General features: G+C 35.9%; 4 protein-coding genes across 5 annotated transcripts; 1 reads left to right on the forward strand and 3 right to left on the reverse strand.

Annotated features, from left to right (window-relative positions):
* Positions 1–1,534: 1,534 nt before the first annotated feature.
* Positions 1,535–3,382, forward strand: LOC110669194 (uncharacterized). Its single transcript, XM_021830712.2, has 2 exons — positions 1,535–1,947; positions 2,872–3,382. The coding sequence occupies exons 1-2, from the start codon at positions 1,845–1,847 to the stop codon at positions 3,237–3,239; spliced, it is 471 nt and encodes a 156-aa protein (XP_021686404.1). The 5' UTR covers positions 1,535–1,844; the 3' UTR covers positions 3,240–3,382.
* A 130-nt stretch (positions 3,383–3,512) lies between these two features.
* Positions 3,513–6,298, reverse strand: LOC110669193 (probable calcium-binding protein CML48). Of its 2 annotated transcripts, XM_021830710.2 has the most exons (5): positions 5,733–6,285; positions 5,468–5,514; positions 4,096–4,271; positions 3,982–4,000; positions 3,513–3,783 (listed from the first exon to the last, which is right to left on the reverse strand). In XM_021830710.2, exons 1-5 carry the CDS (start codon positions 6,121–6,123, stop codon positions 3,673–3,675), a joined length of 744 nt encoding a protein of 247 aa, XP_021686402.2. In that variant the 5' UTR covers positions 6,124–6,285; the 3' UTR covers positions 3,513–3,672. The 2 variants fall into 2 exon arrangements, with proteins under 2 accessions (XP_021686402.2, XP_021686403.2); XM_021830711.2 differs by lacking the exon at positions 3,982–4,000 and having other exon boundaries at positions 5,733–6,298.
* A 1,401-nt stretch (positions 6,299–7,699) lies between these two features.
* Positions 7,700–9,578, reverse strand: LOC110669192 (pentatricopeptide repeat-containing protein At1g20300, mitochondrial). The gene has a single exon (XM_058129708.1). The coding sequence runs from the start codon at positions 9,488–9,490 to the stop codon at positions 7,931–7,933; it is 1,560 nt and encodes a 519-aa protein (XP_057985691.1). The 5' UTR covers positions 9,491–9,578; the 3' UTR covers positions 7,700–7,930.
* Positions 9,579–10,139: 561 nt separating this feature from the next.
* On the reverse strand, positions 10,140–13,364 carry LOC110669195 (WD-40 repeat-containing protein MSI1). The gene is made up of 6 exons (XM_058129858.1): positions 12,833–13,364; positions 12,175–12,501; positions 11,846–11,998; positions 10,967–11,091; positions 10,694–10,789; positions 10,140–10,590 (listed from the first exon to the last, which is right to left on the reverse strand). Exons 1-6 carry the CDS (start codon positions 13,175–13,177, stop codon positions 10,362–10,364), a joined length of 1,275 nt encoding a protein of 424 aa, XP_057985841.1. The 5' UTR covers positions 13,178–13,364; the 3' UTR covers positions 10,140–10,361.
* Between the last annotated feature and the right edge of the window lie 195 nt (positions 13,365–13,559).

A 13,559-nucleotide genomic window follows, 5' to 3' on the forward strand; every position in this document is an offset into this window, starting at 1 on the left:
GAGCATGGTTTGCAAAATTTAGCTCCACAATCAGCAAATTGGGTTTCTCTTCCAGCTCTTTTGTCACTGCTCTCTTTGTTCGCAAAACTGATAAGGGCTACACTCACTTGTTGTTATATGTGGATGATATGATAATCACTGGAGATGATTTGCAAGGAATTGAAGAAGTGAAGAAGTGAAAAAGTTTCTTGGTACTCAGTTTGAAATGAAAGATCTTGGTCATTTGAGTTATTTTCTTAGGTTAAAAGTCTCTTCTGATGATATAGGCTATTATTTGTCTCAAGCAAAATATGCCACTGATCTTCTTTGTCGAACAGGTTTGACAGATAATAAAACTGCTAATACTCTTGAGGCAAATGTCAAACTTTCACCTATTGATGGAGCCATTTTGGATGATCCAACCCTTTATAGGCAGTTGGTTGGGAGTCTTATCTATCTCACTGCTACTCGTCCAGACATAGGATATGCAGTTTATATTGTTAGCCAGTTCATGGCTGCTCCTCGCACTTCTCACTTTACTGCTGTTCTTCGTATCCTTCGATACATCAAAAGCACTTTGTTCCATGATCTTCATTTCTCTACTCAGTCATCTCTTAAACTAAAAGTATATTCTGATGCTGACTGGGCTGGTGATCGTACTGATAGATGATCTACCACTGGTTATTATTTTTTTCTCGGAGATTCACTTATCTCTTGGCGTAGTAAGAAGCAAACAGTAGTTTCTCGCTCTAGTATGGAAGCAGAGTACATGGCACTAACTGACACTACTTTTGAACTTCTTTGTTTAAGATGGCTATTACAAGATATGGGTGTCTTTCAATCTGACACTGCTACAAACATCTATTGTGACAATCAAAGTGCCATCCAAATTGCCCACAATGATGTATTTCATGAACACACAAAGCATATTGAGATTGATTGCCATTCCGTTCGTCATCATCTTGTTAGAGGCACTCTTCGTCTCATTTCAGTTTCATCTGCTGATCAGATAGCTGATATCTTCACCAAAGCTCATCCACCTGGGCGATTTCATGACTTATCTTGCAAACTCAAGTTAGCAAATACTTTGCCTACTTGAGTTTGAGGGGGGATGTTAACATATAGCTGTCATTGACCCAAAATTACAGGCTTCAATTTAGGATTTATTCTAGGCCTTATTTTTTGCTACCAACTTTCTTACTATACTTAGCTCTCTTATTCTTGTATATATAGATCTCTGCTGTAACTCATTGAAATACACAAAAATATATAATACCAATATATCTTCTTACAACTTTTATAAAAAAAAATTAATAATTAAACAAATCTAATTGTCATGACTAAGAAAGTGTAAAATATTTATATAATTCACTCTTTTAACGAGTATATCACTTTCTATAGTAAATATATTAGTTTTTCTTTCTCATTCTTTTTTAAATATAATTAATATATTTATCACTTTTTTTTAATTAAGAGATTTAACAGAGTGAAAACTCAAAACTGAGTTTATCAAATGAATGATATGACTTCAACCATTAAATTAATATTCGATCCAATTAAAAGAAATGTTTATGCCTTTAGAAGGGGGAAAAAAAAATCTTTTTCAAATTGCTAAGATTTATCCCAACAATATGTGGGCATACATGGCAATGGGCATAAATTGATCTCTTTTTCAATTTTGCAAGGCAAGCATCTTTCTTGCTCATCTGCCACCCTCTGTTTCTTAGAGACCCACGGGATGTGAAAAGCTTAATTACAAAAACAAAGGGAGAATCCGCATCTTTTTCATCACTACAAATACAGCAGAATAAAAGGGAAGAGCAGGCAAGGATCTTAATTCTTTTGGGATTACAAAAGGGTATGAAATGGGGTTCAAGAAACTGGGATTGTTCTTTTTGGTGATTATCTTGTTTCAAGTTCATCTTCATGCACATCCCTTGCAAAATAATACCTCCACTGCTACTACTGGTGCTTCCTCACCCCTTTCTTTTTATATTTACGTATATTTTTAAATTTTGAGCTCGATGATTAATTATTTTGTTAGCTATTAGTGCACTTGTGATCATATATATTCGATCGCAATTAATTTAACTATTAAATTCATTAAGTATGTGGAGAAACAAAACAACAGTTGCAAGTGTTTGATTAATTGTTGCTGAGAGCATTTATCAAAAAAAAAAAAAAAAAAAAAAATTGTTGCCGAGAGCACCACTGAACAATCATATAATCGTTTATGGAATTAAACCATCATAGGACCCACATAAATCAACGGCTGCACGATGTGATGATGCAAACCCAAATCAATGACTTGAGGGATTTGTTTAATTTTAGGCTCGGGATAGAATCTTCTGCGAATAAGATTATTCCATCAAGCCTTCAAGAGGAGGAAGGCAACTTGAATCCCAATAAATCCGATCCTCATAGTTTTGATTTGATTTCAATTCCAATTCAAGATAATTTCAGTTTTGATTTAGATTTTGATTTGATTTAAATTGAGATGATCTAACAATTGAACAATTTTTGAAACTTCTCAGAAAATTCATAATTTAAATTAAATTGTCAATTGTAATCAATCTGGTTCGGCAATACCTAAGCAATTCTATCATGGTCCCTGTCCATAATTTGGTTACAGTTGTATGGGATTGAAATTGATTTGTGATAGATGGGCTGGGCATATGTTCACGTTATTATCCTCAACTTTATAATCATTTTTTTTTTTAAAATTTGATGCAATAGAGTACTCAAACAACTAAAATAACTATAATTAAATACCCTTTCGCTAATTACAACTATAATATTAGTAATGAATTAGAGGTATATTGTTTAGATGGCAAGTTAATCTGCAGTATTGAAGCTCACTTCTCTTCATTTAACTTGGTGCCACAATTGCAGCCTTCCATCAGGAACCAAATGCTACAGACCAAAAAATTAGCAGAGCCAAAAAGATGATAGGAAAGTTTGAAGTTGCAGAAGGGCAAGAGCGGCTGGTCTCAGTAGACAGGAGGGGTGGAGGAGGTGGAGGAGGTCATGGAAGCCATTCAATGGGAAGCAGAGCGCATGGCGGAGAAGTTAATGGTAATGGTGATACAGGGTACCGGCATGGTGCAACTGTAGTTCCTTTGTATGCTGCTGGGGCTATGAACCATCACCAAAATAATCACCGGAACCGTGGTTCTAATGAAGGCTGCCCGAACCATGCTGGTTCCAGTTATTTGGTTCTTGCAGCTTTGGCTGCTTGTCTTCTCAAGTATTTTGCATAGCTTACCATTGTAGGGAGTGTTGTATATAGTGTTTATGATGTCCAAAATACTACAATCACGACTAGATTTTGATGTGTGATCATGTTTGTTTTTTTCCCCCTCCTGCTGTCGACTTTGAATGAGATATACTACATTTTTAATTAGCTCAAGAACTTGATGAGATTTCATAATTCTCAGCGTATCAAAATGATACAGAGACAACCCTGTTATCAGCTGCTGATCGTTGATCGCCAACAGCTGAACCAACTAGGCCTAAATTGTAGTGAGAGATGATTAGAGTATTCATATTCTCTCAAATAAACTCAACTCAATGGACAATTTGTTCACCGAGAAAAAAAAAATCAAATAATTGAACCATTACAAGTCTTGCAAAAAGAGAGAGTGGGCAGAGGGAGAAGGCTAAACAAAGATCATAACATGAGAAGTTTCATAATCAATCATATGATACAAGAAAAGGAATGACCGTGGACATGAATTCGTCATAATTGAAGGTTGCTGTGCCAGTATATCGCGAATCCTTCTGCTTAAATTTCTCAGTCAACCCCTGAAAATCACATAAAAATGAATATCAAGATCATGAAAAACAACCTGCAACTGAAAAATTAAACATATCAACTAGCAGTGCACACACACACACATAATAACTAATTACAATTTCATTCTATAAGGGTGCATTAGGGACAAAAATGATGCAGTGAAATAAGCCGTTGAATATAACAAGAGTCCAGAGTTAGGGTCTCACCTTAAGGATCATGCCGCATCTCCAAATCAGACACCACAAAACACAGATACATAATCAGATTTAAAATTCGTTAAAAAAAATGTTATCAGAAAAATTTTAAATGAGAAAACTTACTCAACAAAACTGTCAAAGTTAAGTTCAATCTTTCTGCCACTTCCATCATCATACTTGGAAATCAGAACTTTAAGAACAGAAGGTGGGATTGCATAACCAATGCCATAAAGAGCATCCCTCAGTTCAAACAAATCAATTTTCCCACTCCTGTCTTTATCATATCTCTCAAATATTGCCTGCAAATGAAATTTACAAACTCATTTTTTAACAGCTACATGCATTCCATACAATTAGCACAAGAAAATAGCATCTTCAAATTAAAAAATCTCAAAATAAGAAAAAGTTCGTTGACAGAATTCAAGCTACATAGTGATGTTCATGTGTTCTTATAATTATGTTTCCTAGGAAAAACATAGGTGTTCTTCCAATGAAAAGAGTGGTGATGATTCAGCACTTATGCACATGTTCACAGGAACTCACCAACCACCGGAAGTGAATTTTTATTCTCATCTTGAGCTCACTAAATAACTAGCTAAAAAAACACTATTCTTCTCCAAACAGTAAGAACCAAGTGTTAAAAGAGAGCCACACCCACTACATCATTTCAACTAGAAGTACAGCAAGGACTTTATTAGTTTGTGTCATATGTTAAAAGAAAAAAGAACACCCATAACATCATTTAAATATATTTAAATCAATAAAATAAGGTTGGCCTTTTTTCCCCCTTTCCTCCATATTCATGACAGATTAACTCAAAAAGCAATAATAACAAAGGGAAACTAGCATTCTAGTGTACTTCCTATATCTCAAGCAAAAAGTTCCATTCATAGATGTTGCTGACAAAATCTAACACATTTTAAATGGACCAAAATGCATAAAAGGGTATTAAGTTGGTATTGTTGTTTGAGCTACGGTTAAGAAAAACATCTCAAAAATGTTTATTAAAAACATTTAAGTTTTGATTTTAAATTGAATTTAACATATTTTAATCATAATTACTTTAAAAGTAAACAACTTTTTCAATTTTTTTTTTAATAGCATCTAAAAGGGCGTTTTTCCAAAATGCAGTTTTAAATAATTATTTTGGCCTCACAACCACAATACTAAATATAGTCTAATACTAGTTAAGAGGTGCACTAAATTTTTATGCCAGTGAAAATCAGTAAAATTCTACACTATGAATTCATTGTTGAATCTAAACAAGGAATAATTTGCAATTCATTTCCCTATAAATTCTCCTAGGATAGACTATTGTCCTTCTCCTTCAATTATTGGTGGTTAAAATAATTAAGAGAATGAAAAAATTCCAAATGCTGATATTGAACTGCCACTCAACTATATAGCATTGGCAAAACAGATACAAGAAGGAAATTGAAATGTATGAATTCTCTCAGAAGGTAATTAAGAAGAAAAGCAATATGAGACTACTTACTCGCCATTGACCAAGACAACTCCATAAAGCGGCAAACTCTTTAGGCCCTGCATTAAAAAAGTATAGCCGACATCATTATTAAGGATGTGAAAGTAAAAGCCATCAAGTTTGAACAGATCGATGAACTTCAAAGAGAAAGCTCAAGAAAGAACTAGAAAAACAAGTCTCGAGACTTAAAATTTCCAAATTAATAACCAGAAAATATCTAATCCAGGATACTAGTAAGCTTCAGTTGGTCCTATGATTAATCTTTTCTAAAACTCACCAATTCGCAGAGGATCATATGGATTCTTGAAGAGAAACATAAGAAGCCTAATAGTCCTAATATGGAACCGCTGGTACCCAGAAGAGAGAGCTTGTTGCAACTCATTCTCATCGATATATCCGCTTCTGTCCCTATCCACCATCTGAAAGCTCCTAATCACGTCTGGATGTGTTCCCGGTGGAAAACCAGAGTACCCATATGAGTACTCACCCTGGCCATATCCTGCCGCATAAGAAGGCGGCGGCTGATGCTGCTGCCGCCGCCTGTCGTCACTTGGAGGAGGAGGGAAACTATTGTAAGCGTGGTCCTGCTGGTTATAAGACTCGGGCAGGGATGGAGCAGAGGGGGCATAGGACTGCTGAGATGAGTGTGATCTGGTATAGGAAGACATTGAAGAAGAAGGAGGAGCAAGAAAGGTAGATTATAACTAGTACAATAAATCAAGAACTGGGATTTGTTTTGTTTTGGTAGAGAATTCGAGAAGAGAGTACAATTAGGCAATTAGACGATATATATATATATTCTATTAGCAATTTGCGTCAGCGGCTTGCTTACTTTCTTTTTGCATATATTTGGCGAGTATTTTATATAGGTAGTGGGTTGATATTTTGGTCCATGGAGAAGTGGTCAATAATGCAGTGCTCCAAAGGTGGCGTTACATTTATTGGAGGTTGCTTGCTTCGTTGCCTCCTCTGCCAGCATGTGCTTTGTTGTCCTATCCCATTTTAAGGATAACATGGAGAAATCATCTCTCAATATACTTCAGTGTTCTTTTCCCAAAATTAAAATAAGTGTCATCATCATCTTCTAAATGTAACATATACTGTCCAAAGAGAGCAAGACCATTTAAACACTGATTAGGAGGACTTGAACTCATCAGGTGTTTGGCAGAGAATTAGAGAGAAACATTACATAAGAGAATAAGAGCATTTAAGTTTCTGGAGAAAATATGTTCTTGATAAAAAAGATGCAAGCTTCAAAGCACAATTCCCAATTTTTTAACCAGCAGCAGTAAATAATAATAATAATAATAATAATAACAATAATTCTTGTAAATGTGAAGTAACGAACTCACTAGTCACTACAAAACGACATTAAAGCGAAATTTGAATTTTCTGATATTGAAATGAACAGATCCTCATTCAGGGTGCCTTGATTCATAGTTCTAGTTGGTGATATACAAAATGAATGTAAGAAGGATCAGAGATATTATCATGATAACAAATCGAATCACAAAGAATTCTCAATGATGACAACTTCAGTTAAGTATTCAAACTAAAAAATTAGTATCAGAACCCGTATGATAAATTTATCATATAGTTGCACAGCATTATCAAATTCAACAATGCAATCAGCACATAAAGTCTTTAAAAAAAAAATGTACACTGGGAAATCTGGTAGCATACAGTCTTGACAAGTTCCCCATATTAGTTTCAGGAATTTCAGGCAAACCCTGAGGAATCAAGTAAAAAGATATGCGCCCATCAAATGATCTTCCATGTTAGGGACACTGCTCATCTGCCATCGATGCCAAATCAAAGGGAACCATCCAAATCAACTCAAACCTCATTCAAGTTTGGTTGTAAAGCATGCAAAATTAGAACACTAACAGAAGTTTGAAGATAAAAAGTTCTATCTTATCTAGAAGCCATGTAAAAGAATCTCGTTACACAAATTTCGCCTGGCACAAACTATAGCTAACTTTATAAACTTAAAATATCTCAACTAAACTTTGGCTTTGATAAAACTAGTTTGCACAAATAAGAACAAAAATGAACCATAGTTGTAACTGCCATGTAACATCGAACATATTTGCATTTTTATGTGATTAATCAAAACATTGCATTTTAAGGCCTAGTAAGAAATATTGGAGATCTGGAAGGTTTGGGTCAGGTTCATTGCAATTTAAGCAAGTCAGGTCTAGGTCATGTAAAGCAGTCAATTGCAGGCTACAACTAAACATGATATCTGGAAAGAGTTGATATATTCATAATCAATGCATAGCTAGTCATTCTCGAATTGAATAAATTTAAAACCCTCTTCTACATGATGAAAAAGGACAATGTTTCTAGTTTACAGCCTTAACCTTTAGAATCACCAAAACATGAATATGTACACCTTAAACGAGAAATATTAAGCTACAAAAAGAAACAAAGATCGCCTAATTTAGCTTATGGGTGAAGAAGGCATAACTTCTTCTACAAAGGACGACTAATAAATCCTCTGTCAACCATAACTTCCACCAATTCTTCATGCTTCTTTAACTGCCCTGCTTTTCTAAGTTGCTGCAGGACCATCTCATAAACTGGCAGACTTGGTTTCATGCATTTCTCTTCAATCATCTCCCTGAAGAACTTGTATGCATTATTCCAGTGCCCCATTCCACAATACATTGAAATCAAAACACAGTAGGTATTCACATTAGGTTCAACATCATTCTCATCCATTTCCTTCTTCAGCTTCAGAACCATGTCAGTCGATTTTGAGTCAGCAAACATTCGCATTAGGACATTGTATGTCACAGTATTGGGCTTACACTTCAACTCCTTCATCTTAGCATACATCCTGTGTGCACCATTCACATCACCCAACTTGGCAATGCACTCAAATAAAGTATTAAAAGTAGAAGCATTTGGCCTACACCCTTTCTTAACCATTGAATTAAGCACCTTCAAAGCTTCCTCAAGATTATCTTCTCTGCAATGAGTCTGTATAATAAAATTATATGTTATCGTATCAGGAGAACATCCCATCCTCTTCATTTGATTATACACTTGCAAAACCTTCTCAGTCCTGCCAGCTTTAACATGTACCCTCATTAAATTATTGAAAGTTATGGAATTTGGTTCACAGCCCACATCAAGCATCTCTGCAAAAACATCACAAGCACGAGTAATTTGCCCACACCTACATAAAGCATCGATGACAATACTGTATGTATACACATTGGGCTTAATTCCAGCCATTTTCATTTCCCTGAACACCCTCTCGGCTTCTGGTATATTTCCAGCACGACACCACCCACGAACCAGGTTGGTGTACACAATAACATCAGCTTCAAATTTATCCTTTAAACTATCAAAAAATGACTGAGCTTCGCTAGCTCTTCGTTTCCTACACAGAATACTAATCAAAATCGAAAATGCAATCTTATCAGGCTTACAATTATAATCCTCCATACGGTTAAACGCGTGTACCGCCTCCACAGCCAATCCAGCACTAACGTAGCGGCGAATAAGAATTGAAAAGGTCTCGATTCTAATTTCAACATTTCTAGCTTTCATTGAATCGATTACATTCCAAACCAAATCGAATTGCCTGACCTTACCGGCGAGGGATATCATCTCGTTATAAGGTTCGGGAGAGGGGAAGAATCCATCCCGAGTGGTGGCCCAGTTGAAGAAGGCAAGGGCCTGGAGGAAAGGGATGCCGTGCCGTACAGCGCGGCATTTCTCGATTACGCGACGGACGACGAAGGGGGAGATGGGGGTGAAATGGGTGGTGGAGATTTGAGAAAATTCAAGTGATAGAGACGGAACGGTGGGGAAGGTAAGGCTTGGGTTTTTGCGGTGGTGGTCTTTGATTAGGGAGTGAAATTTGCCTGCTAGTAACGATTCCTCGTTAGAGAGAGCAGCGTTGAAGTCATCTTGTGAGCTTATAGTAGAAGACGAGAAAGAGGAAGAAAAGAGATTGGGGAAGCGCTGAGAGAGAGGAGACAAGAAGATTGGTACAACTAGCTTCGGTTTGAAGGTGACCATTGACGGCTATGGCTGCTTCGTATCAGGCCAAAGAGCCGCTGTTTACCATTGAAATCTTCTAAGTCCCTAGATATAAAAAAGTGATTATCGAAAAAAATTATTTTAAATGCAATTAAAAATAATTATATATATATATATATATATAATATAAATTTGACTATATAAAAATGAATTTAAAAATTATTAAATCAAATATTTGAAGGTAAGAATTCTTTAGTACTCAAATAAGTTAAGCACTCCCTGTGGTTGAACTTCGAAGAGTCCAGACCTTCAAACAAATGGCCAGAAATGCTTCAAAAGTTTGGAGGCAAGAACCTTCAGCAAAAGTAGATCAGGAACTGTGATGTCTAACTTAGCAACCTGTAAGAGGTTTTCTAGTCTACAGAGTACCATGAATTTCTCGAGTGGCAATACCATTTTGCCAAGATAAAGCTTCTGGCATCGTAAATCAAACCTCTATGATAAGTAGATGTACCTTGACTGTCTTCTGCAAGAGTCCATTTATAATATTTCGCAATATGTTGCCATGTTGTTATTGCCTCTTTCTCAAGATCAAATTTAAGCAATCTCAAACATTAAATTCAAAATCATAGTATACTCAAAATCAACCCTTAAATTTAAGCAATATGTTGCTGCTATGTGTATGCAATTAGAGAACAAAATTCTACATATATTATTATTAATACACTGCTTCCAGTTCAACCAGAGGCTTCCAGTGGGGGGGCAAACAAATTTGGGAGGTCAGATTCAAAAAACAAATAACACTGGTTATATAACAAGAAAAAAAAAAGCAAAATCAACAATCCTAAGGCCCCTATTTTATAATTGACATTTATCCTACTTCATAGGCTCCCAAAACATTGAAAATACACTAGGATCCTTTGGTGGATTCATCTCCGGGTATGTCATCTTCATCGTGGTATATATTCTCTGCCATTTGCCATATCTGAAGGATGTTATCTTCAGCCACACTTGCTATAACCCAGTCTTCACAAGGATTCCATGAAAAATCTGATATTTTACTGGTGTGCCCACCATGAATAAAAAGCAACTCTGGAGGGCCATCTTCAGCATCCTCTGGTGTCTGTTCTTCATCAATCCTGCAAAAGAAACCCCACATTAACAAAAATAACAGATAAATATTACTTGAAAACAAATTTCGAATCTCAGCTAAACTATTCATGAGTCTATTTGAGGACAAACCTGCTGAGATCCCACACCATGAGCCTTCTACCAAGGCAACAAGAAGCTAAGATAGTTTCATTCTTGGGATTCCACCCAACTTGGAAAACCTCCTCCCTTAAAAAAAAAAAAATCAAGAACATGAAATATAAAATAGGAGGTTTTGAGTTGACATGGTTTTTATATGGACTGTGTGTTCACGTATGTATTGGCACACATGCATCTGAATGCAATATTGTGACCAGAAGTCCACATGAGCGCTGAAGAAATGCACCATATAGAGAGAGTACTTACTTGTGACAGTCAAATGTGTGAAGGGCTGTGTTGATTTTACGTATATCGAATAACTTGACAGTTTTGTCAGTGGATCCCGTTGCAACAACCCATTCATTGAAAGGATTAAAAGCTAAGCAGTTAACCTAAAGACAAAATCAGGAAGAAGGAAAAATCGCATAATAGCACAACTTTAGAATATAAGCCTCTTGATATATCAAAGATAGAACAGAACACGGCATTTAAAATAACATCATTTACTCATCAGTAACCAAAGTTACAGAAACTTATGGTTACAGAGAAAATAGGAATACAACAAATACAAGTTCATGATTAACAAGACATGTACAACATCTTCGCAGTCTTCTGGTATAAAAAGATGACATGATAGGCATATCACTCTGCATTGAACACACCAGCCAGCCAACAGACAATCAAATGTTAGTATCCTTAAGAGGCAGTGGCCCAAGCAGTAGACAGCTATACAGGAAAATCAATTGAACATAAATGCATAATTATAATTCAGAAAGAAAGTTATAATAAGACTCCTAGCTAAGTGGGCATGAAAAAGTAAAGGCAAGAACAAAAGGCTCTTGGTTTTATCATTAAAGGTAACAGAACAGCTGAGGCAACAAACAAGCAAAGGCTGTAAAAGACCTAGAGTATCTTGGTACTGCTACACAAGTAAATGGATTCACCACATGCTCTGAACTGCACCTTCTGTAGAACATGTAGGAAAGTCGAGACTGAATTTGATCCAAATGAAGAATTGATAGTTCAGAATTTGATGAAGAAACAAAGGAAAAAAAGTGGAGAATTTAACAGAACAATCCAGAACAACATTCAAAAAAGTTCATCCTGCATGTGATATTAGTTTATGACAGAATCATAAAATCTTACCTCGCTCTGATGAGCAACAACTGATTGGACAGGCTTTGCGTTTGCTGGAGTACGGAGATCCCATATAAGCAGGTATTGATCATCCCCAACCGAGCCAAATAAGTACTCATGCCTCAAATGCCATGCAACATCTTCTACAACACCTTCATGAACCTATTTTAGAACAATTTTTGAACATCATCATACTTTATAAACCGAGCATAAAATCATCAAATTCATGTAATATGAGCAGTTAAAGTCATGGCCTTTTTTTTTTAACCTGTGATTCTCAGAGTTATTAAAAAGCAGCATTGCATACAAGATTTAGTGAAAATACAATAAAAGGGTACCTTAAAAATTTGCATAGCATCAATGGCCTTGTTCTTAGGAGTGGAATTAATGTCCCACAAGCAAATTTGAGCATCATCAGAACCACTAAGCAAGTGACCTTGTTTAAACTTACTCCAAGACAAACCATAACCTTCAGTGCTGTGACCTCTTAATCTCAAATCGGGAGTACAAGCACCATCAAGAGGGGGCTTAGAAGGGTGTTTGCTATAGTCAAAGACATAAACTTCAGCGCTAACTGTCTTGGTAGCGATAATAAAAGGGTTTTGAGGCATATAACGGGCCCTATTAACCTCTCCGTCGTGATTAATTTGCTGAATTATTTGAACCTGAAAAAGACATTTTTTTTTAGTAATCTAAACCAACACTGTCCCTTTGTTTGGAACGAGAGAAATGGAGAGGAGTGATTTCTTTAAATTTCTCTGTTTGGATAATAAATAGAAGGAAAAATTGAAGAGAAAGAAAGAGAAATGAAATAAAATTTTAACTCAAAATATTTCTCTCTAAATTGATAAAAAAAAAAGAAAAAATATGATTAAAATATCTACATATCCTCATACAGTAAATTATTTTTTTTCTTTATTTTCTTTCTTTAATTTTTCCCAAGTTAAAGATCAAAAGGGTAAATAATTCTCAAGACCCAAAATTAAAAGAAGAAACCTTTCCGTTTGCAGCTCCGAACCCGCCAAAATCAGAGCGATCGTCATCGTAATGGCGGGCATCGTTCTCGGCATCATCCAGGGGGAGCTGGACCTGGGCGAGCATGAGGTAATTGGGCTCGTTCTCGGAGGTGTGGGTGCCGAGAATCATCTTCTGGACGGAGTAGTCCTTGCCAGGAGGCTCCTCACGATCGGGTAACCACTCGACGGTGAGGGAAGGCCACTCGAGAGCATGGGTGATTACCAGATCGTAAAGGAAAGGAGTGTTCTTTTTCCATATTTTGTATTCTTCGTTTATAAGCCTCTCCTCTATCTCGCCCCTCATTTCCTCATCGTCTTTTCCCATTAATGTGGCTTGATTTTAAGAGTTTTGGATTTTGTCTCTCTTCTTAGCCTAGAGACTGAAGGGTGCTGGCTAGGTAGGGTTTCCGACTGTGAAATTTGGGGATTTTCGGAGAAAGCGGGGACAAGACTGTTCCCGCCAAAAAGAACAGCTTGCCCTAAGACGCATTCGATCACAAACACTCGCGTTGCGAACATATATATCTATATTAGAAATTGAAAGGCCGATACATTTTTAATCTTTGTATTTTTAAAAATTAAATAATTTAATTATTAAAATTTAATAAAATTTATAATTAATTGTTAGTGTTAAAATTTTAATTAAATTACTATTAATTTTAATAAAAATATTAAAATATTTTTAATTTTATTTGTAATTTAAAAAT

The sequence above is a fragment of the Hevea brasiliensis genome, chromosome 1, assembly GCF_030052815.1.
Source record: "Hevea brasiliensis isolate MT/VB/25A 57/8 chromosome 1, ASM3005281v1, whole genome shotgun sequence".
NCBI lineage: Eukaryota > Viridiplantae > Streptophyta > Magnoliopsida > Malpighiales > Euphorbiaceae > Hevea > Hevea brasiliensis.

Bases quoted from the DNA above. Each gene is read 5' to 3' on its own strand.
- LOC110669194 (XM_021830712.2), top strand. From the start codon at position 1,845: ATGGGGTTCAAGAAACTGGGATTGTTCTTTTTGGTGATTATCTTGTTT. The intron at 1,948-2,871 runs GTGCTTCCTCAC...CCACAATTGCAG, and splicing joins TACCTCCACTGCTACTACTG to CCTTCCATCAGGAACCAAAT.
- LOC110669193 (XM_021830710.2), bottom strand. From the start codon at position 6,123: ATGTCTTCCTATACCAGATCACACTCATCTCAGCAGTCCTATGCCCCC. The intron at 5,515-5,732 runs GTGAGTTTTAGA...TTTTTAATGCAG, and splicing joins ATATGATCCTCTGCGAATTG to GGCCTAAAGAGTTTGCCGCT. The intron at 4,272-5,467 runs GTAAGTAGTCTC...TTTCATTTGCAG, and splicing joins GTTGTCTTGGTCAATGGCGA to GCAATATTTGAGAGATATGA.
- LOC110669192 (XM_058129708.1), bottom strand. From the start codon at position 9,490: ATGGTCACCTTCAAACCGAAGCTAGTTGTACCAATCTTCTTGTCTCCT.
- LOC110669195 (XM_058129858.1), bottom strand. From the start codon at position 13,177: ATGGGAAAAGACGATGAGGAAATGAGGGGCGAGATAGAGGAGAGGCTT. The intron at 12,502-12,832 runs GTTTCTTCTTTT...TGTCTTTTTCAG, and splicing joins TCGGAGCTGCAAACGGAAAG to GTTCAAATAATTCAGCAAAT. The intron at 10,790-10,966 runs GTAAGTACTCTC...TTTTTTTTTAAG, and splicing joins CACACATTTGACTGTCACAA to GGAGGAGGTTTTCCAAGTTG.